The sequence below is a fragment of the Dipodomys ordii genome, unplaced genomic scaffold (genome assembly GCF_000151885.1).
Source record: "Dipodomys ordii isolate 6190 unplaced genomic scaffold, Dord_2.0 Scaffold43, whole genome shotgun sequence".
In the NCBI taxonomy this organism is placed as follows: Eukaryota; Metazoa; Chordata; class Mammalia; order Rodentia; family Heteromyidae; genus Dipodomys; species Dipodomys ordii.
The window spans coordinates 5341209-5367294 of record NW_012267259.1 but is presented as its reverse complement, the minus strand read 5'-3'; the positions used below and the strand labels follow the sequence as shown (position 1 = coordinate 5367294).

At 37.1% G+C, this 26086-nt stretch overlaps 1 protein-coding gene across 7 annotated transcripts in view; it reads right to left on the bottom strand.

Moving 5' to 3' along the window:
- Positions 1-26086, bottom strand: part of LOC105987640 (chromosome unknown open reading frame, human C18orf54) — a 52525-nt gene that overhangs the window by 14876 nt on the left and 11563 nt on the right. For 5 of the 7 annotated variants that reach the window (XM_013018956.1, XM_013018954.1, XM_013018951.1 and 2 more), the window contains 3 exons: positions 23703-23834; positions 23014-23084; positions 411-518 (listed from right to left, as the gene is read on the bottom strand). In XM_013018956.1, the coding sequence (XP_012874410.1) occupies positions 428-518; positions 23014-23084; positions 23703-23834 (294 nt within the window). In that variant the 3' untranslated portion in view covers positions 411-427. Of the gene's footprint in view, positions 1-410; positions 519-15816; positions 16888-16934; positions 17092-20706; positions 20756-23013; positions 23085-23702; positions 23835-26086 lie in introns of those variants that run through there. The other 2 variants (XM_013018952.1, XM_013018957.1) reach the window with 2 other exon arrangements.

Sequence of the window (26086 nt, the reverse complement as noted above, 5' to 3'; positions counted from 1 at the left end):
AAGGGAGGGAGGGAGGGAGGGAAGGAGGGAAAGAGAAAAAGAAAAAAAAGTTAGCTGAAACAAAACAAGAAATAATCTCCACCCTTTAACTTTTCTAAAGTTCACTGATAAGTATGGATAAAAACATTATCTCTAAAAAGCATCAACTGAGAGGTACATTTTTTTAAGCTGGTGATAATAACCATTAACCTAAAGCATTCATTAATACTCTCAGCCACAATTCAAAGAAAGTTAGGCTATTAAAAAACTACAGAATATGTGAATTAAAGATATATGAGAGAAGACAGAGCAAGAAATACTCAAAGCAAGAGATGAGGGTCTCCTGAGAGCTTATCTAAACAGCAATTCTTCCTGATTTCTGCATGAGGATTTGGGGAGCACCTTCCCTAGGATGCAAATCCCCATCTTACCATTCTGGAGATGGTGTTCATCTTCCCAATAGACAAAGCTTTCTGTGATCCATCCTCATGCATTTCAAATGCTGAGTTGTCCATGGGCAAAAAGGATCAAATAATTTACTGAAAAAGAAAGGATAAAAGTACGGGGTTGTCTCTAAGAGGAGAAGAATGACAATTCTTAAGCAAGGGAACATTTATATACAAATGACAGCCTAGGGAAATAAGGAAGCTACCTATTATAATCCTGGTTCCCGAGAAAAACCCTGATAGAATTGCAAAACAAGAGATCAATAAATACTTGTTTTAGTCCCCAATTCTTTGCCCATGACACATACACAGATAATAACAATCATACTTCCTCCTTTCATTGTGTCAGGCACTGTGTGTTAAGTAATTTACAACATTATGTGACATCATTCTTACAGAAATCTTGTGCTGTTTTTAAAATCAGGAAACAGCCAAAGGAAGGCACAGCACCTGCCCAAAATCACAGTGCCAGTTTATTGCTGGAGCAAAGGATATAAGGTGTTTTTATTGTTTCATTGGTGATACTGGGGATTAAACTCAGAGTCTCACTCTACCACTTGAGCCACAGATTGACTTCTTTTGCTTTGTTTTCAGATGGTCTTATGCTTTTCCTCCATCCAGCCTTGATCCATTATACTCTTAACTCTGGATCCAGAATAACTGGGATTTCAGGTAAACGCCCCCATTCTTTGTTTTGAATAGAGTCCTGCTAACTTTTGCTTAAGCTGGCCTCAAAAAATGATCCTCCTATCTCTATCTCCCTAGTAGCTGAGAATGACATTAGTTTTCTATAAGATGTGATGATGGATGCTTAGGCTAGAAAAATCTTTCACTTAAATTAATTTTGCCTTTAAATAACATGGCCAGTGATTTAAGAAATAATCTTGTTAGTTGAAAAAGTTATTTTTATCAGTACATATTATAAAATGATGAGATTGGTTGTGATATTCCCATACATGCATATAATGTACTTAAAATAAAAATGTATATACATTATCTCTCTTGGTGATGAGCAATGGCTTTAGTATTCTATACTTCAGAAAACACCCATCTTTCCTTATTGCCTACCAATTTTTCTACCTTCATTCCTTCTATAAATATTGTTGAATGACTATATTCCAGGCTACTTGACCTTGAAAAGCCTGGGGGAAAATTAAGCAAATCAGGCTCAGATGCTAGGAAGGATTCCAATGGTGTAATACCTTTGAACAACCTAAGAGTTTAACAAAATGAATATCAGGAAGTTCAATGTGGAACCAGATAACTTGAGAGGATACAACTGGAAGAGATGGAGAGAATGATAAAAAGGTGACATTGATCAAGATGCACTGGACTCACAAATTGGAATTCTGAATTAAAACTCCTTCATACAGCTACTTACAAATAACAAAAAGTAGCCTTCAGCAGCTCATAACCTAGTAAAAAAAAAATTACAACAAAATTGCTGAATTTTATTGTTTGTTAGATGTATGCATAAGGTCCAGTGAGGATGTAGAAAAGCTAAGAAGGCAAGTCTTCACTGAAAATTTGACGTGAGCCTTCAAGTTGGAATACAGCTGAGTAAGAATACCTAGTCAATTACATCCTATGTCTATACTCGATCTAGAACAGACTTTGCGGTAAGAACATAGACTAGCTGGATGAGGCCAGTGATTAAGGCTCCCAGGAGGCTGCTTACTGACCCGTTTACGTCTTAAACTTAAACAGGTATATCAAACCTAAGATGTATAAATTTCCATATTTTGACATTTTCCTCCAAAGAGATACTTTTTGAAATGAGTAGACTCTCATTGAAACATAGAATGGCTGCTTTTTATCAAACAACAGTACGCTACAAACTCTTAAAACCAGTTTTACACAATTTGACATGTCTCATGTGAAAACACCCTCCTCAGGCACCTGCATCATTTGGCTGCTGTACTTAAGTGTTGATGTGAATGGCAGGAGAAGCAAATCTTCAACCAAACTACACTAAAACCCACTGAACATTGAAGTAAAAACCTATGTTGCTAGATAAGGTCCTTTTGATCTTTGCAGAAAGAAGAAAACTAAAGCCAAACAGGCAAAGTACCTTTCCCATGCTGCAGAGACATCACTAAGCCAAAACAAGACCCAGCTCTCCTCCAATCAGCAGAGCTTCCTTTCCCTGCAACTTCTATATATAGTTAAGGCTTCATGCCTTTGACATGCATGTAAAAGACTCAAGATGACTTGAAGTAGGACAGCTGATAGCAGGAATATTATAAACATCACTTAGGACCTGTGAATTTAATTCTGTACTGTTGCACAGTGACTCCACACCAATAGTGAGTAGGTGGGTCATTCACATTATCCTCTGAAATAGACTTGGTTCTGTTAGATCAGAAATGCTTAGCAAGATGGGGGAAGAGGAAAAATTGTAAATGGAACCAGATTCTAGAAATAGCAGCCAAATCAAATTGAGCAAGTATCCAATATACAGAAAGTGTAGAGAATTGGTGACTCTGTTGAGTTCCTTGTGACACAAGTAATCACACCTCTAATAAGCACTTTCAATTAAGAGTCATACTACATGCTGTAACCAAAGACAAATATAAACTAGTACCCCAAAATTTGGGAAAATGAGTATGTATCACATTCGTCCATTTTCACTTTAGTGTTTAAATCATGCCTCCATCAATAAACACAAATTCTCAAATGGTTTATTATGCTGTCACACATAAAATTTGCTCCATTAAACATAATTAGGAAATATGAGATATTCTCATTTATATGTGATAGCTAAAACGTTGAGAATGGATATAGAGAATAAAATAGTGGTTCCTAAAGCCTGGGAAGGATGAGATGAAATGGGGAAGATAGTTCACAGGTACAGGGGTTCTGAGAGATAGACAGGATAGCAACTAACATTCTATAGTACCAGAGTACTATAGGATAGCTGTAATTCATAATTGGATGTATTAAGTAGTACAGAATATTTTTGGTTATTTTCAACACAAAGAAATGATCAATGTCCTGAGGTGGCAGACATGCCAGTTACCTTGATCAGATCATTACACATAGTATACATGCAGTCAGATATCACAGTATACCCCCAAATTATGCACAATTATCATTTGTCAATTGAAAATAAAAAATACATGTTTAAAGAAAAGTGACAAGGTCACAAAAGGCAAAAAAAGACAAGAAGGATTACAAAACTGAGGTGACTATGGAAATGACAAGAATATGGGCTGGATCCTGAAATATTACAATGACAGTACAGGAAAATCTAGTGAAATCTGAGTGAGACCTATAGTTAATAGTATTATATCGCAATAGTTGAAAATTGTCTTACAATTATGTAGATGTTAGCTGGGAAAAAAACTCAGGGTGTATCATTGTCACTCTCATCTCTAAGAGGAAGAAGGGGGGCAACAAAGAGATGAAGAGAGGGAGGGAAGGCAAAAGAACATCATTTTTACATCTATTTCCTCTTCTTCCTAAGCACACAACTAACACATATTTCTCAACATCCCTTACAGGTTTTGCCATATGACAGAATTTCTCAGTTAATACAATATGAACAGAAACACAGTGCACTACAACAAAGCAGGAGGTAGCAATGCTGGACAAGAAATGTACTCATTACCTTACTCATGTAACTGTAACCCTTTTGTATAGTATCTTTACAATAAAATATTTTTTAAAAAAATATATTAAAAAGACAAATGTGGGGGCTTGGAAGGTGGCTCAGTGGTAGAGAGCTTGCCTTGCATGCCTGAGGCCCTGGGTTTGATTCCTCAGCACCACATAAGCAAAAAGAAAAAAGCCGGAAGTGGTTCTGTGGCTCAAGTGGTAGAGCACTAGCCTTGAGCTGAAGAGCTGAGGGACAGCGCCCAGGCCCAGAGTTCAGGCCCCACGACCGGACCCAAAAAAAAAGAGAAATGTGGTGTACTATTTCCAAGCTGAGACTTCTACACAGGGGGTAAGCCCTCAGCTTGCCGCCATTCTTCACCAACTGGATGCAGTGATCCCCAGGGGCACAGGGAGCAGTCAGAGCCCCAGGTGGAAGAAAAGTGGGTCTCTACTTCACTGTAGAGTTGTATCATATCCTAACATGTGTGGTCAGTTTCTTTTTCCCCCCATAAGCTAAAACTAAAACATACCCCATAAGCTAAAACTAAAACATACGTATAAATGTTCTACTCTTTAATTCCCATTGGGAGATGATATAAACTCTACTCTTTGGAATTTCTATTTAATCACAAGGGCTAAATATATGTGAATAACATATTGTCGAGTTCAAGAGCTGCTGACTACAATGCTCCAATTATCAATCAAAAGGATAAACTGAATATATGTTAAGATATGACTTTCATTATTTGAGTTTATTTTCTAGAACACATTCACTCACAAAGACTACTGGGTGTCTTTTGTTTCTGATTTTGCATTTAGTTTTATGCCAGTACAGGGGCTTGAACTCAGAACTTCAAGCTCCTGTTCAGTTTTTCTGCTCACAGCTGGCACTCTTAGCACTTGAGCCACACCACCAGTTCCAAGGCCATTACTTTCCTCAGAAAACCTGGGCCAAGTAGATCATTTTAGACAACAGGCTTGTAGAGGAGAAAAGGCTTTGCTACCAAACTCCAGAGAGAAATTTTCCCAATCTTTATAGTATCTGCCTTTGAAAATGTATACATAACTAGGAAATCTAAACATTTTTTTGGGGGGGGTCTGGTCATGGGGCCTGAACTCTGGGCCTGAGCACTGTGCCTCAGCTCTTCAGTTCAAGGCTAGCACTCTACCACTTGAGCCACATCGCCACTTCTGGCTTTTTTTCTTTTTGCTTATGTGGTGCTGAGGAATGGAACCCAGGGCCTCATGCATGCAAAGCAAGTACTCTACCACTGAGCCACCTTCCCAGCCCGGAAATCTAAACATTTTTTATTTGCTGGTGGTCAGGCTTACACCCACCCAAATACTTACTATAAAGCACAAGCACTGACCACTCACAACAGTAGTTAGTTGTGTGGCCATTCCAGTATGTACCAGATAAATATTGGCCCTGCCAATTCAATCAGACCACACATTTGTAAGGGAGTAGTTGAGAGTGCAAACTGGAGCAACAGGTCAAGGTAACTGAATGATTATTGGGCAATTATCCAGGTAGAAAGGCTGATAAAAATATGCTGGGAAATTCTTTCTAATTAACTTCTTTGAAATTACTACGTGTAACAGGATTCTTCAAGGTTCTCCTTATGCAAATGTTTGTTATCCATTAATTAACTTTTAGATGATCCCTAAACATTAGAGATATAGATTGTACAAAATACCAGAGACTGTTGGGAATTCCTGATGAATTGACATAGGTCCTTACCTCAAAGATTTTACAATGTAATGAGTCATTCCAACCAATAAATACATGTAGAAAAACAAATATGAAAAAAAATAGTTTTATGATACCCTGACAACAAGATAGGAAAGTCAACTCACTGGTCCCACAGAAAATCAGTGCTACACAGTGAAATTTCAGATATGCCCCAAATTACCTAATACATATTTCCCACTACTTCCAGACCTATTATTACTCATTCTAGAAGTCCCCTTGTCTTTAAGAACCCTAAAACTTCAGGAATTTGATGGGAATGAACTTCTAATAGAGGTGCCATAGAATGCTGGGATGAGTATTGAACTTGTAATTTAAAAACTAAGGATCAAGTATGACGTCATATGCCTGTCATTACAGCTACTAAAGAGACTGAGAAAGGGGCATCATGAACCAAGCCAAGAGCAAAGATCCTATCTGAAAAACAAACTAAAAAGTAAAATAACTGTAAGTGTAGCTGAAGTGATTGAACACTTGTCTTGCTTAGCAAACACAAGGCCCTAAGTTTGATCTCTAGAACAAGAAGAAAGCAGCTAATGTCAGAGACCCACACGGATAATCCTAGCTACTTAAGAGACTGAGGTTGGAAAGGCTTTATTCAGTTCAAGGCCAGCTTGAAAAGTTCTCAAGGCTCCCTTCTCAACCCATAGGTACACAGTGACTCTACTTGTTATCTTAAGCTACATGGAATGGTTGAGATTAAAAGGACTATGTTTCTAGGCAAGATAGAAAAGTTTGGAAGACTCTATCACCATATAAGGAATTCAGTGGTTCTTGCCTGTAAACCCAGCAACAGAAGGAAGGCTAAAGTACACAGGCAGAAAACAAGACCCTGTGTCTGGAATATTAAACTCCATTTTTTGCATGGGGTTTCTCTTTTTCTATTTCTCTCTACTTCAACATTCTCTACTTTAACACTGCTAATTAAAAAAAAAAAAATCACTGGGCACCGGTGGCTCATGTCTGTAATCCTACCTACTCAGGAGACTGAGATCTGAGGATCTTGGTACAAAGCCAGCCTGGGCAGAAGCCCTTGTGAGACTCTTCTCTCCAACTAACCACCAGAAAACCAGGAGTGGCACTGTGGCTCAAGTGGTAGAATACTAGCCTTGAGCTGAAGAGCTCAGGAATAGCGCCCAGGCCCAGAGTTCAAGACCCAACACTGACCAAATAAAAAAAAAAAATCCTTGCTAGCTGAGCACTGGTGGCCCATGCCTGTAATCTTAGCTACTCAGGAGGCTGAAATCAGAGAATCAAGGTTCAAAGCCAACATAGACAGGAAAGTTCAGAAGTTTATCTCCAACTAACCACAAGAAAACCAGAAGTTAAACTGTCTTGAACTAAGAGCTCAGGGACAACACCCAGGCCCTAGTTCAAGCCCCATGACTGACAAAAAAAAAATCCTTGCTAAAACTTTTTTTTTAATCTTGTCTCAAAAACTACAAGTAAAAACAAAGTTAGACGCATGACTTCAATGGCAAACAAGCTCAAAGCCCTGAGTCCAAGATCAAGTACTGCCAAGAAAAAGGAAGGAAAAAAGAATGAGGTGTAGCTCCCTTCTACAAAGAAGCATGGTCCAGTTCTTTAACCTTGCAAAGTCAGTTTCCTTATGAGAATCAAAGTAAGGCTTTCCTGAATGACACTGTTATATGCAAATAAGAGCTGTCCTAAGGTTTGTGTTCTGGAGGCTTAGTTCTAATTGGGCTGTGGTGCTGAGGTGGTGCAATCTTTAACTGGCAGAGACTCATGATTAAGTCACAGATACTCCACCCTCATAAATGGGTCAACGCTGTCTAGAGGGTGAGTCAGATCTCCTGACTGAATCTTGAGAAATATTATCAGGCCACCTTACAAACTTCCACTCTTTCAAGAATCACTGAATATAATGAAGATACAATCAGCCACAGGTGGCTCACATCTACACTCAGAAAGCTAGGAGTAGCTTTGATCTGAGGATCAAGGTTCAATTGACCAGCAAAAACTGAGAAATAGAAGCATGGCTCAGGTGGTAGACACCAGTCATGAGCAAGAAAAGCTAAGTGAGATTACAATGCCCCTGAATTCAATCTCCAGTACTGGCAAAAAAAAATTTTTTAAAGATATAATGAAAACATTCAACATTTTACTTAGTCCCCCAAAATCAAATTAGGAACCTTAAAACAAATCAGGAGATAAACACAATTACAGGAAAATTTAGTTTCCAATTCCAGGAAACCAGTTACTGCTCATGTGCATTTGCACGTGTGCCAGGCACAGATCTAGATTGGATCTTACTAGTAAATAAAAACAAGAAGCTGCGGGCTGGTGGCTCATGCCTGTAATCCTAGCTACTCAGGAGGCTGCCATCTGAGGATCACAGTTCAAAGCCAGCCCAGGCAGGAAAGTCTGAGAAACTCATTATTTCCAACAAATCACCAGAAAACCAGAGGTGGCGCTGTGACTCAAGTGGTAGAGTGCTCACCATGAGCTGAAGAGCTCAGGGGCAGCACCCAAGCCCAGAGTTCAAAACTGACTGCCAAAAAAAAAAAAAAAATTATCTGCCCAAATGCAGCTTGCCTCCTAGTAGAAGAAATTAGGCTGGATGGAGGGGAAGGGGAAGGGGAAGAATGTGTACCTTCATGCTATGCTAAGAAATGCTAAGTATGATGTCAGAAGCGGTAAATTTCTTAAGGCAGTCAGGTAAGTCTTGGAGTTTGTGTAGAAAAAAAATGCTATGCTACTCTGAGTCCTTTTTAAAAAAAAAAAATTAGCTCAGAGAAATGGTTAGTGTCATAAAGACCAGACCTCATCAACTTGACTCAGAAAGTTATGATATAAATACAAAGATATATAAAGTGTTTTTGAAAAACTTCAACTCACTATAAAATTGAAGAGGTTCACTACTGTCCAGTTTTCTTCCCTTTGAAGGGAATATATTCATTTAGATGTCTCACACTCCAGACAAGTCTTCTACATTAGTCTTTCTTCAAATCATACTACTCTTGCTGCGTTGGGTCCATTCCAGAGAAACAGATCACTATTCCTTTAAATTATTACTGTGTCTATGTTGCAGACTAAAAACAATACCAGGATGGTCTGGAACATTCTATTGTTCACAGAGAACAAGGATATTTTCAATAATGTCAATTACAAGGAGGCTTTTAAGAGCACCCACAAGCCAAATTCTAATCAATTGAGTTTCAAATAATCATACTGCGTAGCTAACAAATATGTGGAATTTAAATTCATAGTGATACTGCAAAGAAAAAAGGTAATGCAAAATACTTTCAGTGATACTTGGATTTGAACTCAGTGAGGCTTTCCAATAGCCAGGGATGCCACTAAGATAGTCAGGACTAAGAGTTTGAATTCTGTCATTTGTGCCTGAGATAATGTGTGAAATAGAATAGTAGTGTCCAGAACCTAGCACTAACTTGCTAGGACTACAACTCCTGGTATTATAGTTCAGAATCTTTCAGTTCAAAATAATTATCTTTTCCTCTTTCTCATTCTCCAAATCTCATCTTTCTCCTTGCCTTAAAACAGAAATGTTAGGTTGCTGGTTCCATCGAAACATGCTTTAATTATGTGTATGAAAAAGAGGTCCCAAGGGTGAGGAAAGAGTTCTCTTCTTGAACCTCCATCAGCAGCTCACTAGGTCGTCTCACTTGTTGAAAATGCAAAGCCAATTACTGCTTTTTCTACACTGGCAAAACCATGTGCCAAGGCTCAAACAAATTTGTGAAAGTGGACCATGTAACCAGGGAGAACAGGTGCTATGTAAGTTCACTGGTATCCCACAGGAGCCTTGGGCTAAAAGAAAGGTAAGGATACTAGGCCCAGATTACTCCAAAGTTAAGTGTAAAGAATTTATCTGAATACAGTCAAATTGTATAAGGTCTTCAAAGGAGAACTGAACCCAATACTCTCTAATGAAACAGAAAATAGAAAGATCACTACCAAAGCCAGCATCACTCATCCCAAAACCAGATAGGGACTCATCAAAGAACTATAGATCTCTCTCTTTGATGAACATTGATACAAATTTCTCAGTAATATTCTGGCAAATCAAATTTAACACCACCAAAACAATCATACATTATAATCAAATGGGATTCATCCCAGGGATGCAAAGGTTGGTTCAAAATACATAAATCAATAAATGTAATACAAAACATCAAGAACTACATGATAATCTCAATAGATGCAGAAAAAGCCTTTGACAATATCCAACAGCCCTTTATGATAAAAGCCTGGAGATAAATGCCTAGTAATCCATGGAACATTCCTCCATAAAGTTGTTTATGACATACTTGGTGAAAAAAAAGACATTTCCTCTAAAATTGGGAACAAGGCAAGATGTCTACTCTCTCCACTCCTTTTTCAATACTAGAAATTTCTAGCAAGAGCAATGATGCAGAAGAAAAATGAAAAGAGGATCCAAATAAGGAATAAGTAGTAAAATTATCCCTCTTTGCTGATGACATGATACTGTATTTAAAGGGCCCTATAGAATTCTGCCCCCAGATACTAGAACTGACCCAAAACTTTGGCAAAGTAGCAGTGTATAAAATCAGTCTATATGGGCTGGGAATGTAGCTTAATGGTAGAGTGCTTGCCTAGCATGCATGAAGCCCTGGGTTCGATTCCCCAGTACAAAACAAACAGAAAAAGCTGTACATGGCACTGCGGATCCAGTGATAGAAAGCTAGCCTTGAGGAAAAGCAGCTCAGGGATCTGAGTTCAAGCCCCAGAACTGAAAAAAAAAAAAAATCTGCCCACAAAAATCAGCAGCTTTTTTGTATATCAACAATAAGAACACTGAAACTGAAATTAGGAGAACAATCCCATTTATAATAGCCTCAAAGAGGGGGAAAAAAAACCACCTAAAATTCACTTAACCAAAGTAGTAAGGACCACCATTGTGAAAACTTTAAATATTTGAAAAAAGAAATTGAAGATTAATAGAAAAGACCTTCCATGTTCCTAGACTGAAAGAATTAGCATCATGAAAATGGCAATATTTTCCAAAGCAATTTGAACTTCAATGCAATACCTATCAAAACCTCAACAACATTCTCCATGGAGGTAAAGGAATCCAAAAACTCACAAGGAATAATAAAAGACCCCGATAGCAAAAACAATCCTCAACAGGCATTAAGTGTTAAGAGGAATAATACCAAACCTCAGATTCTATTATAAAGGTATAGTAAACAGCACAGCTTGGGCCTGAGGACCAATGGAACAGGAGATCCAGAAATGAACTCTAATGCCTATACCTATTTAGTATGCAATAAGGGAGCCAAAAACATAGGATGAAAGAAAGACAACCTCAACAAATAGTGTTGGCAAAATTGGATATCCACATGCAGAAAACTGAAATTAGATCCTTATTTATCATCTTGCACCAGCAACAATCCAAAATGAATCTGTACGACAAGAAAATATGAAATGAGGAAGTGATGCTGTAGCTCAAGTGGTAGGGCGCTACTTGAGCTGAAGAGCTGAGGGACAGCGGTAAGGCCCAGAGTTCAAGGCCCACGACCGACAAAAAAAAAAGAAAAGAAAAAATATGAAATGATTACAGAAAAGAGTAGAACACTAGGTCTCTTAGGCACAGATGCAAACTTTCTAAGATCTAGTCTTCAAGGGAAGACTAGATATATGGAACTGCATCAAACTAAAGTTTCTATATGGCAAAGAACAAAGTTAACCAGCTAAACAGAAAGCAAACAGAATGAGATTTTAAAAGCCATACAAAAGATAAGGTCCAAAAGATACTTAAAGCTTAAAAAATTAAACCCTCACTATGTTTATTGCAGCATTATTTACCATAGCTAAGATATGGAACCGACCCAGATACCCCTCACTAGATCAAGAAAATGTGGTATACATACATAATGGAAATCTATGCCCCCATCAGAAAGAATGACATTGCCCCATTTGTTAGGAAATGGAAAGACTTGGAAAAAATTTTATTAAGTGAAGCAAGCCAGGCCCAAAGAAACATAGGTCCCATGGTTTCCCTTATTTGCAATAACTAGTATATGTCTGAGACAAGCAGAAAAGGTCAGATAAGTTGATGTTAGGCAAAATGAACCCCAAGGTAAGTATTCAAATGTTTTTTTTTCATGTGATTGTTTCTAACGTATTTATGGTTTCTTTGCTGCTTTGTATGTCCCTCCCCCACGATATAGTCCCTGCTTTCACTGTATTTGATGTTGGTATAATTTGTGGAGGGGAAGGGAAAAAAACCAATCATTTAAATAGGGATACAGGTGGGCCCATTGCAACAACAACATATACAATTTGTTATGTTTAAAAACGAACTTTACAACTTTGGCAATGGGGGGAGGGGGGAAGATAGAGGTGGGGGGGAGATGGGAAGGGATAAGAAGGGGAAACAAAGGAGGAGGCAACAATGCTTGATAAGAAATGTACTCATTATCTTGCCTATGTTTAATTGTAACTCCTCTGTACAGTATTTTCACAATAAAAAAATTATCATAAAAAAATTTTAAAAAATTAAACCCTCAAAGAAACCACCATCCAATTAGTAAGACTTGAGATTTCTCAGAGAAACTAAAAATGGCCAATCAACATATGAAGAAATGTTCAACATCTCTGGCCATAATTAGACCTTGCTCTTAGAATGGCCAGTATCAAGAGAACTACCAATAATAAATGCTAGCAAGGATGTAGCCACTGTTGGTAGAAACGTAAATTTATTCAACCACTTTGGAAAGCAGTATAAAGGGTCCTCAAAAAAAAAAAAAAAAAAAAAAAAAAACTATGACCCAGTCCTGGGTATTTATCTAACAGAGCACAAACAAGGATACACTAAAGCTACTAGCAAAACCATGTTCACTACAGCATTACTTACCATAGTCAAAATATGGAATCAGGCCAGCTGCCCCTCAAAGGATGAAGAAAATGTGACATACACAAAGAAATTCTATTCATCCATCAGAAAGAATATTGTGCCATTCATAAGGAAATGGAAAGACATAGGAAAAAAATTATACTAAGTAAAATCAGACTCAGCGAAAAATAGGTTGCATCGTATCCCTCAACTGTGGTGGTAGAATGTGCCTATCAATCTATAAGTAAACACACTGGGTGTTACATAAGTGGTTGCAAATGAATTAACTGAAGTATAGTAGACTATCTGGGGAGCTCAAATAATATTATTCTTTAGAAAGACTAGGTCAAAGCCTAACAATGTACATACCAGGAAATGGGTACTTGCAAGAAGGGTAGAAGAATAAAGCAGAAGAATGCAGGCAAGAATTCATTGTATGTACCACAGAACTGAGAAAAATAAGAGGTGAGTAAAAGAGGTGTAAAGATGTTGTAGGGATGATCAAGATGCTTTGTACACATAAACTGCTTTGTTAAATAGCAAAAAAAAAAAAAAAAATCAACATACAACCTAAAAAGACAAGTGAGGTGAAAAGTATGGTGGGGGAATGAGAATGTTAAAAGGACAACAGTGTAAGACACTGCATTCACAAATTGCTTTGGTGAATGGCAACTCCTTTGTACAAATACTTAAAAAACTAAAAACAAAAGCTAAAAGATATGAAAGAAAACACAAAATCAAATCAAGGAAGAAGTCCATACAAGATCTAAAACAAAGCATCAAAAAACGATCAATTAGAGGGCAGGGAGATTAAAAAAAAGTAGAAAAATCTTTACAGCATTATTAGACTATGCATAAGACAATCTCTGGAATTGAAGATTATATAGTGAAAGAACAATTATTCAAAAGAAACAAGTTCTGACAAGAGCTTCAAGACTCAATCAGAAGACCTAATTTAAGGCTAATAGGTATTGTAGTTAAAAGAAAGAAAGAAAGCTAACGGGATAGGAAGTATATGTAACAGAATAGGAAGTAGCAGAGAACTTCCCAAACATCCAGAATGATAGACCCACTCAGATACAAGAAGCCTGCAGATAGACTATCTAGATGGAGGAAAGCATATACATAGTCTGTAGTTACTGAAGAGCAAGCCCATTATGTTGAGCCACAAAGGAAACAAGAGTGATGGTTAAGGTCTGGTTTGTGACAAGGGAACTGAGGTACTGGTGTGTCACACAGGGTTACACACTTGACAAAGCAACTTATTTTACCCAGAGATAGGAAGGCACTAAAGTGAAGAGATGGAATATTAGTAAGGGAAGTATTCTTGTTGTAATGTGGAAAGCTGGAAGGCACAGAGTGGATTTATTCCTAATTCCTCTTATTATTACTGCCTTAGCAGCTAGTCGTTACTCACTGTATGTGACAGGTACAGTTCTCTCTCAATCCTCGAAACAAGACTAAAGGTTCATAGAAAGGGTGGGAGTGTAGATCAGAGGTAGAGACCCTCCCTATGATGCATGCCATCCTAGATTAGCTGCCTGGTAAATCCCCTCCCTGCCAAAAAGGAAGAAACAAAAAGGTTCTGGTACAATTGTCACTTGTCCACAGTAAGAACTGATAAATGCTGGAATGGTTAAGACAGATGTGCCAAATCATATAAAGTCTGGATTTCTTCCACTGACACACAACATACTCATCTGATTTAATACATTTTATTTTTTGTTCTTGCTTTTCCAGTCTTGTTAGGTAATCCAGACTGATTAGGAACCTGTGGCCATCTTCTGTATTCACTTCTCTGAAGCAACTTACCTGGCTGTAGTATATATACTAAGTTTCCACCATCAAGTTCCTCTTAACATTCATGTCTCATCACTTTCACCTCATACACTACACACACACACACACACACACACACACACACACACACACACACACACACACACACAGCAATACATCATTTCAGAATCAAAGTCCTCTCTACTCTGTTTTGGACATATAGTGCACACAAATACCCAAATATCAGAAGCTAGAGAACATCCAGAAAGGTGATAAAATGAACAAAACTCTGCTCCAAAAAAAATTTAAAAACCAGACATACTGAAGTGATGGATGCAACATTACTTTTGTTGAGTTTCACTATTAGGAATAAAATACATACATACATATACATACACACACACACACACACACATATAATGAGAGACTGTCTTGGAAGACAAATTGACAGCAAGACAAAAGCAAACATGGCTTCATGAGAAGCAGAAATATACTAAAAAACAAAGCATTCCATTCAGAGTATTTAAGAAATGTTTATATAAAAGCTTATGGCCACCTTGATGAAAAGTAATGAAAGGAATGCTCTCTCCCCCTGACAACTGGAACAAAGGCAAATTAAATGTAACTCCAGAATTCTTAAAACGTACCAGATTTCAAGTTCATGAGAATTGTTTCATGAAGTTATCAGATTGTTAAGATTTGCCTGAACCTGCCTTTCCAAAGGCAGTTCAGTCCTTTTTATGGCTCAGACCAGGACATTTTGCTTTTACCTAATATGTCCAGATTTCTTTGGCAGGGTATGCAACATGCCGTGAAGAGGGTAGAAGTAGATGGGTGAGACACAGTTTTACCTGTTCTTTTACCAAAACCTTTCTAGAACCTGATACTGCACTACTTGTCCATGTATGGACCTCACCTCCAAAGTGAACCTGAAAGCTCTTCTGTATTTGAAGCCTAAGAAGCAGTAAAACGTGGGTTTTAAGACACCTGGAACACTGTATTCCATTTATGCTCCCAGAATGCATGCATTCTTCTCCTTAGTGACTTCACAGACCTGGCCAAGCTGGTGGCCTTTCTTCTCCAGTCTTGTTTCACAACACAGATATTTCATCTGATGCCTACGATCTCCAGCCCCAGACTCTGTATACTCATACTAGTCACCACCAGCGACTTCCCTGCACTTTGGGGTGTGGCTTCCAACCTACTTCAGTTACTAGAGACAATTCTGTTCTGCCACAGAGTGAACAACTACCCTTCCTTTTTAGTAAGGTCTAAATCCAAACACTGGCCCATTTCTTCCAAGTAGGTTCTATCCCATGCTATGTTACCACCTTACTCTTTTTTTAAAACCTTTTTTAATTTGTTTTACTTTTATCTTTATTGTACAAAGGAGTTGCCATTCAGCAAAGTAGCATGTAAATACAAATTTAAAACCATTTTAATACTAAAGTTTCCTTTTTCCAATTACTGTTGTTTCTAGATGAGTTTGGTAACTCAAGTTACCATTAAGCACTACAAACCACTGCTGTGGTCTCAGTGTTTGCCACGCTGTGTTGAAACACTACTAGGTGATAGGGTAGGTCATGAGGGGCCTGCCATTATGGACTAATGCCCTTTAAAAAAAAAGCTTGACCTTGACAATTTACACCCTACTACCTTCCATGTACTATGTAGGGACACAGCATCCTCTGTCTAAGAGAATGTATTATAGGACTTCCGAGACTCCAGAGCTGTGGGAACTTCCTGTTCTTTATACATTACCCACTCTCAGGCATTTTGTTGAAGCAAAACAAGTGATTTAAGACAATCAGCTACTGAAAACTTTCCTGGCTTTAGTCCTAGGTGTGTAAAATGGGTTACATATTCAATGAAATCTGAAAAGTAAAAACTTAAAAAGCTATGAGTCTTGAGGGCTCAATAAGTTAGAAAGGTTACAAACACATCCGTAATAGCTGCATGACTCCATCCTAATGACAACAGCAACAACATAAAAAAAGGAATATACCTCCCAAAATAGATGTAATTTACCTCATTGTAAAATAGCGTTTCATGGATCCAAAAGGGATGAATAGGCAGTGCAGAGGATTTTTTAGGGATGTGAAAATACTGTCTAATGCCATTTACAAACATAGCACCTTAAATATTTGCTTTGCAAAATCTTTGCCTCTATATAAAATGTACCATAATGATTTTGACAATTCTTTAAATTACTAAAAAGTGGACACTTCTTTAATCAACTTAATTTAGTAATTTCAGATAGAAGCTAAGAAGTTTCTTATTGTTGCAGAAACAAATGATAAAATAATCAGGTTTCTAAAGAAAGCCTACATCAGCATTAAAAATGGAAAATATTCTTATTTGAATATTAAATATTTGCTAGCTAAAAGATCCAAGTAAGAAATAGGATAACTGTGAGTCTCTCCAGTTCACATTCTAACATTTTGGAACAAAATGAGACTAGGTCACAAAACCTGGGGACATTTTCAAGTTCTATTCTTTTAGAAATATACTTGAAGCAATCATAAAATGATGTATGTCTTACATTTGTCAGTTTAAGTAATAGGAAAAAAATACATAATTTGTTCTGTGGTGATTATTTATTGTGGTGACAGTTTTATTTTCCTCTTCACATTTTCGGTGACTGTTTTCCACTGGTATCATCAACCAGGTCTCTCAGGCGAGATAAATGGTGCAAGGCCCTTCATTAAAAAGTACAAAAAACATTACAAACCAATATTTAAAAACCTGAACAGCCAACGCAGACAGCAATTAATGATTACACTATTATCCTCAAAGATAGAATAATATAAATTTCAATTTTCAGAACTGTTTCTTATAAAATTTGTAAATCTAACTAGTTGAAGATTAATTTATCTAATGTTCTATGAACATTTACTACAATTTTTTTTTTTTTTTTTGCTTTTTGCCGACTGTAGAGCCTTAACTCTGGGCCTGGGCGCTGTCCCTCAGCTCTTTCAGCCCAAGGCTAGCACTCTATCACTAGAGCCACAGCACCACTTGAGGCTTTTCTGCTTTATGTGGTGCTGAGGAATCAAACCCAGGGCTTCATGCATGCAAGTCAAGCACTCTACTACTGAGCCACCTTCCCAGCCCTACAAATTTATTATTTTTGATACTCAATTTTTTTGTTTTTGTTGGTCGTGGGGCTTGAACTCTGGGCTTGGGCACTGTCCCTGTACTCAACAGCTCAAGGCGAGTGCTCTATCACTTGAGCCACAGCGTCACTTCTGGTTTTCTAGTGGTTTATTGGAGATAAGAGTCTCACAGATGTTCCTGCCCAGGCTGGCTTTGAACCATGATCCTCATATCTCACCCTCCTGAGCAGCTGATTACAGGAGTGAGCCACCAGCACCCGGCTGATACTCAATTTTAAGTTACTCTTCTAACTAGTCTAATAAGAATTAATGATAGTATCCTCTGTATCATACTTAACATTTTCTCATGTAATTCTCCCCAGACCTTTGCAAAATGATACCTTTTAGGCAAGAGCTTACTACAAAATAATTATCAGTTAGACAATAAAACACATAATTTATTTTTAAACACTTAAACTCAAGATGTCTTAAATTTTTTTTGTCGGTCATGGTCTTGAACTCTGGGTCTGGGCACTGTCCCTCAGCTCTTCAGATCAAGGCAAGCGCTCTACCACTTGAGCCACAGCGCCACTTCTGGTTTTTTGGTGGTTAATTGGGGATAAGAGTCTCATGGACCTTCCTGCCTGGGCTGAATTTGAACTGCGATCTTCAGATCTCAGCCTCCTGAGTAGCTAGGATTACAGCCATAAGTCACTGGCACCTGATAAGATGTCTTAATTTCTAATAGCACATAAAGACTGGTCTCCATTCTTAAGAAAATTCATTTTTATTGAATGAAAACTGATGACGCATGCAGTAAGGCTGCAATATGGCTTTTTCTCCATAGTAAAGCCAGGATTGCATGTCAGGTCTCAGTGTAGAAAATTCATTCTTCAAAGAAAGGACCTAATTTTCCAAGTTTCTTCTCAAAATACCTCTCACCTTATTTACACTCCCATCTTTCATGTCTTTTAAGTTAACATTTGCTTCTATTATGAATTCAAGCAAGGCCTAACCTTCAATAATAAAGATTCAGATTTTTTTATCACATTTATAGTCATTGTCGCTATCTCAAAATATCTTACACTAATCACTACTTGAAAATTATAACAGCTATTAACAGCTACAATATTAACAGTTATTAAACCTGATGTTATCTTTAAGTGTTCCCATTTATAATGTTGAAATCCATAAGATATAACCGGCTATTGGAAAACTTTATGCCTAATTTCTCATTTACCAATTAGTGAGGTCTTTCTGGCAACCCAAACACTTATGTTTTCTAAGTTTGTTTCTCTCTAAGTAAATGTGGAAACAACATCTGGAAAGAAGTAACAAATCAATCCACAGTTCAGTGATACTGGGGACTGAAATAAAATTATTTTCACTTACCTGTACTTTAATTCTGTAGTCTTATTTAAAGGTATTACTAAAGAACTATATTGTATCATTCCCTATCATTCTCTAGATTTGAAAAATAAAAGTCCAATTTTTTTTAATAAACAAACTTAAAAATCTTATTTTGAAAATGAAAGATAATTTTTTCTTTTTTTTGGGGGGGGGGGTGGTTGTGGGGCCTGAAATCTGGGCCTGGGCACTGTCCCTCAGCTCTTCAGCTGGAGGCTAGTGCTATACCACTTGAGCCACACAGCGCCACTTCCGGCTTTTTTTCTTTTTGCTTATGTGGTACTGAGGAATCGAACCCAGGGCCTCATGCATACAAAGCAAGTGCTCTACCACTGAGCCACCTTCCCAGCCCTGAGAGATAATTTTTTCTAACTCTATTCTGGAACAGAGATAAACTGATCAGTGAGGGAAAGACTTGGAAAAGTGAACTATTTTCTAGTTCTTAAGTTTGTTCTGCATAGGAAGGCCTGTAGTATTGAAAATTACTAAGTTTTTTTTATTATTGTGAAAATACTGTACAGAGGGGTTACAATTACATGGGCAAGATAATGAGTACATTTCTTATCAAGCATTGTAGCCTCCCTCCTTTGTTTCCCCTTCCCATCCCTTCCCAGCTCACTGCAATTTTGGCACCTATTAAACCCTTCTGAAATGTTAACACTGTTGGATGTTACACAGTTTATGTTTATGTTTCAGTTCTAAAGAGCTCTCCTACAAAAAAGATTTCCTATAATGGAAGAACATAAGAAAACTGACTACTGCCTAAAATAGTAAAAAGGATACAAAATAGGAGCTCAGAGTTTTCTAAGGCTAATGGTTAGCTATCCAAATTGTTAAAAACAAAAGGTGTTAGTTGAATAATGACAAGAAACATAAATAGGCCTTTTACTTTAGGAAAGAGCATTAAAATATCCATACCACAATCTATATCTTTTTTCTTTTTTAACCAGTCCTGGGGCTTGAACTTAGGGCCTGGGCACTGTCCCTGAGCTTCTTTTGCTCAAGGCTAGCACTCTACCACTTGAGCCCCAGAGCCACTCCTGGCTTTTTCTGTTTATGCAGTACTGAGGAATCAAACTCAGAGCCTCATGCATGCTAGGCAAGCACTCTACCACTAAGCCACCTTCCCAGTCCCACAATCTGTATCTTTTGAAGAAGCTGATTAGTTTATTTTAAAATAAGAAAAAGCAGAGTATTTTACAATTTAGAAACAGGAAATTTTGGAACTAAACTAGTTTTAAATTTTCCAGTCTATCTACAGACGAAAGAATGAAAAATGCACTCATATGCTTTTCTAAGTCTAAATTTGCTTCCTAACAAATGCCTACTAATAATCCTTTCAAGTGTGAAATAAAGCCTTATTTAAGCTGATCCATGAAATCCAACAAAATCAACCAAAACAATCTAAGAAAACATGATCGGTCTAAAAGTAGAATTTGTTATGTAAGCAAGACTACTTTTATTGGATGTGGCAAGAAAAGAAGATATTAGTGCTAAAAATATTCTAGCAAGTGGTAAAAGCACCTATCAATTAATTACTATCAGTTTTCATTATGATTGAGAAGTGTTCATTTTCACCAAGAAAAGATCTTCTAGCCACTAAAGAAGTTCAACAAGAAATGAAAACCAGAATTCCCAATACAATCCCAGGCATATCACTTGGGTACCCCAAAGAATCAAGAGTCAATTTACTACAGAGATACCTGTATATACATGTTAGTTGCTGTAACATTCACAATAGCCAAATTATGGAATCAAGTCTTGGTGCTCTCATCAATGAATGAATGGATAAAGAAAATGTGGAATACATACACAATGGAGTTTTACTCAGACATTTCAAAGAATGACATTATGGTGTCTTCTGGAAAATGGATGGAAATGGAGAACATCATGTTAAGTTAAATAAATTAGTCCCATAGTGAAACCACTGGTATGCACAATTTAATGTGTATCAATTAAACTGCAACTAACATTGTAAGTCAAATAGAACATTGTAAATAGAATAGAATAAAAATTTCCAAAGGTATGCACTTTACCTCAGAAAGCACATTTAGACCTGCAGCACCAGCATATATATATGAGTATGCATGTATATATTGTTGGGGGTGCTGGTCCTTAGGTTTGAACCAAGGGCCTGGGCACTGTCCCTGAGATTTTGTGCTTAAGGATAATGCTCTACCACTTGAGCCCCAACTCCACTTCTGGCTTTTTTGGTGGCTAACTGGATTACAGGCTTGAGCCACTGGAGCCCAACATCAGTATCAATATTTTTAAGAATAGAAAGCTTCAGGTCATCTACTTTAAAAGTTTAAAGTACAATGAAGTCTTTACCAGCAACTAAGGTCCTGGTACCTAATTATCAATGAACCACTTACCACTATCATTAACAAGTGGTAGAAGCAGGTTTCCTAATTAGACTCAATGGTAAGATTTTCCAATACTACCTCTTAACTAGCTGTGTAATGTTAGGCAAGTTTCTTATTACTCTATGCCTATCCCTTGAATCTGTACTATAATAACAGTAGCATCATGAGGATCATATGCTTTTTTTTTTTCTTTTTTGCTTAAACTCAGGCCTTTCATTCTCCATGGGCATGCTTTCTCACACTGGGCATGCTTTCTCACACTTCTAGCCAAAGTTCTTGCTGGTTAATTGGAGATGAAGTCTTACAGACTTTTCTGCACAAGCTGTCTTTGAACCTTGATCCTCCAGCCTTCTGAACAGCTAAGGAATACAGGCTTGAGACACTGGCACTGGGATGAATTTTATTTTCAGTAGCACTTAAAAACACTGACCACCCTTGGCAAATAGTCACTATTATCTCATCTCTCCTGGATATAAAACATTATATCCAAGCATTAAGGAAAGCTATACAGAAAGAGATACTATTTCTATCTGAACACTGTGAATCAAGTAGACAGAAAAATTTATCACAAAATTTTAACTATGATAATTAGCTATCTGGTATAATTTTTAGTCACAAGTTTATATGCCTCATGTTTCACTTTTTTCACATTTCTTTAGGAAACAAATAAGCAATTTTCACATAAAAGATAGGCTGTTTTTGGTTTTGAAAGTGCAAGATATTTTACTCAGCTTTCATCTCTCCCTAGGGTACATGGATGGATTCTTCCCAAGAGAGGATATTACTACAGCACAAACAGTTAGCCTCATACTTAGTGCCAATAAAACTGCTGTACTAGAGTCTTTTAATCTGAGTATTTCTAAAGCTCAGAACACTCTATACAACCAAACCAATAAATAAGCAACTTTCTCTATACCAATATCATAATCATTGGAAAGACTTGTATTTGCTACTATTTTAGGCAATATCACTAAAAATTAATCTTTTATAGCCAGGATCTATTTACTTCAGAGTTCCATGGGGATGTGTTAATGAGTTAGATTTATAGATGACAATCCAATTTATACTAGAGGAACTATATGAAAAGTCATTTTTAACAAGTTATTGTTAGGATTGGCATACACCTATATTATCTCAAGTTGTACTATTACTCTGAAATGAAAACAGAATCTGAGTTATTTATGTTTTTAAACATCTGCGGGTATGTCATTATGCCCTTAGAATATTTTAAATAGGAATTAACACCAAGTTTTAGAGAAAGCAATGTTTTCTCTTCAAGATATTGTACTCTGAATTCTTTAAATCGTATTTCCTTCATAGAGGAAAGGAAAAGTCTTTCTTCTTCATTTCTCTTTCCTTTATACCTACACCTACTACACTACAAAAAAAAAAAAAAAAACTTGCTATAACGTTCATTAAAAAAAAAAAAAAGATGTGATTTAAGAAGCATCAATACACTAGATACTACTAGCCCCCAGTACTGGGGCTTGAACTCAGGGCTGGGCACTATCCCTGGGCTTCTTTTGCTCAAGGATAGCACTCTACCACTTGAGCCACAGTGCTAGTTCTGGCTTCTTCTGTTTACGTAGTACTGAGGAATTGAACTGAGGGCTTCATGCCTGCTAGAAAAGCCCTATATCACGAAGCCACATTGCCAGCTATATATTTATTCTTGAAACAACTATTGTACCCTGATATTTTCCAAAGGAACGGGTAAGATAGACTTGAATGCATATTAGTAAAGAATACTTACTTTTGAAGAGACCTAGTAATAGGAATCATATTCTCCTTCAACTGTAATTTGGAGAAATCATTTTCTGAAACCTATTAAAAATGCCAAAAAATAAAAATAAAAAACAATCAAAATTCTTAAAATATCATTAATATCTATTAAGTTAAAAAAAAACCACAGAAAACTAAAGAATTGAGTGTGAGTTACTTTCTTTTAAAAAACCAGCATAGGAACACAATTCGATATTGTGTTACGTGGCATACATCAGAAATCTGTAAGAAATTCTAAAAATATATAGGAAGAAATCTGCTGTGGATTGAAAATGAAAGGTTTCCCACCTGCTCATGTGTTGACCGCATGGTCCCTAACTGGTAAACAATTCTGGGAGGTTACAGAAAGTGTGGGAGGTGAGGCTTACCTAGAGTAACTAGGCTTAGGGCATTTTTTTAAGGTTATATCTGGTCTCTGGTCCCTGGTCCAGTTCAACACAAAGTTAACAGCCTCTTTCTTCACATGTTCCTCCCACCATGATGATGTTCTGCCTCACTAGGGTCCCTATCAGTGGAACCAATGACTATGAACTGACACGTCTGAAACCAAGAACCAAAATAAATCCTTCCTCCTCTAAGTAGTTTCTGTCATGCAGTTTGTTATAGCAATGAGAAAAGTAACATATTAATTACATCTCAATAAATCAAGTTTGAACTTACTTGTTTAATATCTTCTTTTCTTTCTGTAGTTTTCGTCTGACTGAAACTTTCTTGAACTGCTTGAAGATTAAATAACATTTGTTTTAAGGCTTCAACAGGACCATGATGTTTGCCACCAGAAAGGGTAGAACTCTACCGTTTAAACAAATGATAAAGTTAGCCAATCCAGTGTGAGAGAAAAAGGGCTTTAGTGTGTATTTCTGTCAATATAAAATTAGTGTAAAAACCAAACAATTCACGTTAATAAGTATTTTTTTAAAAATTAAATACAACCCATCACACTTCCCTATACCACTTCTCCAGATGAAGTTACTTAGAAATAATATGCAAGTTTGGCATATTCTTCATAATTCTTGTTATTTTACAATCTATACTACATATTTATATTTACAACAAATTCATTTTTTTTTATACGTAAGTAAGACTGGGAGTTAAACTCAAGCTTCACACTCTGGTTTGCAAGCTGGCATTCTACCACTTGAGAAATACCTCCAGCCCTTATTTAATACATTTAAAAATCATAGCTTTTAATTAAAAGATCCTCAAAGAGCAGCAGGTAATCTAACATGTTCTTATCAAGTGTCTAAATAAAACTGAGAAAGACTAAAGTCTCAAATCATAATTTCTTGCCATAATTTAGAATGTTTTCATATAGCAGAGGTCTGGAATGTTTTCTTTGCTAAGGCTCATGTGGATATTATTTATAACAGAACCAACAAGCCATATAAAAATATCAATACAGGCAGATGGGCTATGGGCAGCTGAAAAGAGCAAACAAGCTGCACATGTGTCTTTCCAGTCATCCCGCAAAATGATTTTGAGGGCTTTACAGGCCTCAGGATATACATTCCCCACTACTGAAAAGAATGCTGTCTTTTCAACCTTTCAGAGCTAGCTACTAAGACATGTCAATTATTACAGATCTTTTCTGTGTCCGAAGATGGCAAATGCACTTATCCAACAGATGGTCACAATCTTAAGATAATTTGTAAGACATATTTTAAAACCTCCTAACAGTCTATTATTGTTACATTTTTCAAACAAGTTGCAGTGCCCTGCAGGTATCCAAATAGTGGCAAAAAAGCCTCTTAAGGTATCTATAACTTGACATATTTCAGCAAGAACAATATTATACACTATTTATAATCCAATTATATAGAAGTGTTGACTCAGAAAATTTTTAAAGTTAAGCAGAATAGCTAATAAAAGTATTTTAAGTAAATAAGTATCTGAAAAGGATATAAGAAATTGTACAGGGCTGGGAAGGTGGCTCAGTGGTAGGGGGTTTGCTTTGCTGCCTGAGGCCCTGGGTTCGATTCCTCAGCACCACATAAGCAAAAAGAAAAAAGCCAGAAGTGGCGCTGTGGCTCAAGTGGTAGAGCGCTAGCCTTGAGCTGAAGAGCTGAGGGACAGTGCCCAAACCCAGAGTTTAGGCCCCACGACTGGACCCCCCCCAAAAAAAGAAATTGTACAGAATGGTACAGGCAATTCCTCAAAGTAAAATACAGAATTACTTTACATGACTCTGTCTTATATGTCCAAGAGAAGTGAAGGCAAAAAGTCACAGGTATTTGTACCTATATTCCTATTTGTAGCAGCATTACTCACGACAGCCAAAAAAGCAACCCAAGTGTCAATATGTAAATGAATGGAGAAATAAAATGGAGTACAAGCACAGAATACTATTCTAAGAAAGGAAGGAAATCTTAAGAATATGCTATAACACAGATGAGCACTGGCAAAAATCAAGCAAAATGAATTAAGCTAATCACAAGACAAACACTTGGATGATACCTGGGGAGGGGAACTGTCTTTTGAGTTTCTACTTTGCTTTGTTTTAATTTTTGACACAAGGTCTTGCTATCTACCCCAAGCTAGCCTGGAATTCATTCTGCCTCTGCTTCAATACAGGTGACACAATATCTGCTTTGTAATACTTCTTATATGTGGTCCTAGCATAGCAAATTCATAGTAATGAAAGTAGAAAGTATACACACACATTTCACTTGGAGACTTTCTGTAAACTGCACATATACTTTGAGCACCCAAATTATAATTTTCATCTTTTCAAACTACTATATTGAAACACAAGCCCCAATAATCAACTGCCCTACAAGAAAATATAGTTTACTGTATAATTGCCTGGTCTGTTTTCCCAAAAGAAAAAAAAATGTAATTGTGGTATGTGCCCAACAGACTAAGATGGTTTTATGTTAGGAAAGAGACTGGATCAGGAAAAGATTGGGTCTGTTTTTGTTTTAAAATACCTAGCTTGGGGCTGGGAAGTTAGCTCAGTGGTAGAGTGCTTGCCTTGCATGCATGAGGCCCTGGGTTCAATTCCTTAGCACCACATAAGCAGAAAAAAGCCAGAAGTGGCGCTGTGG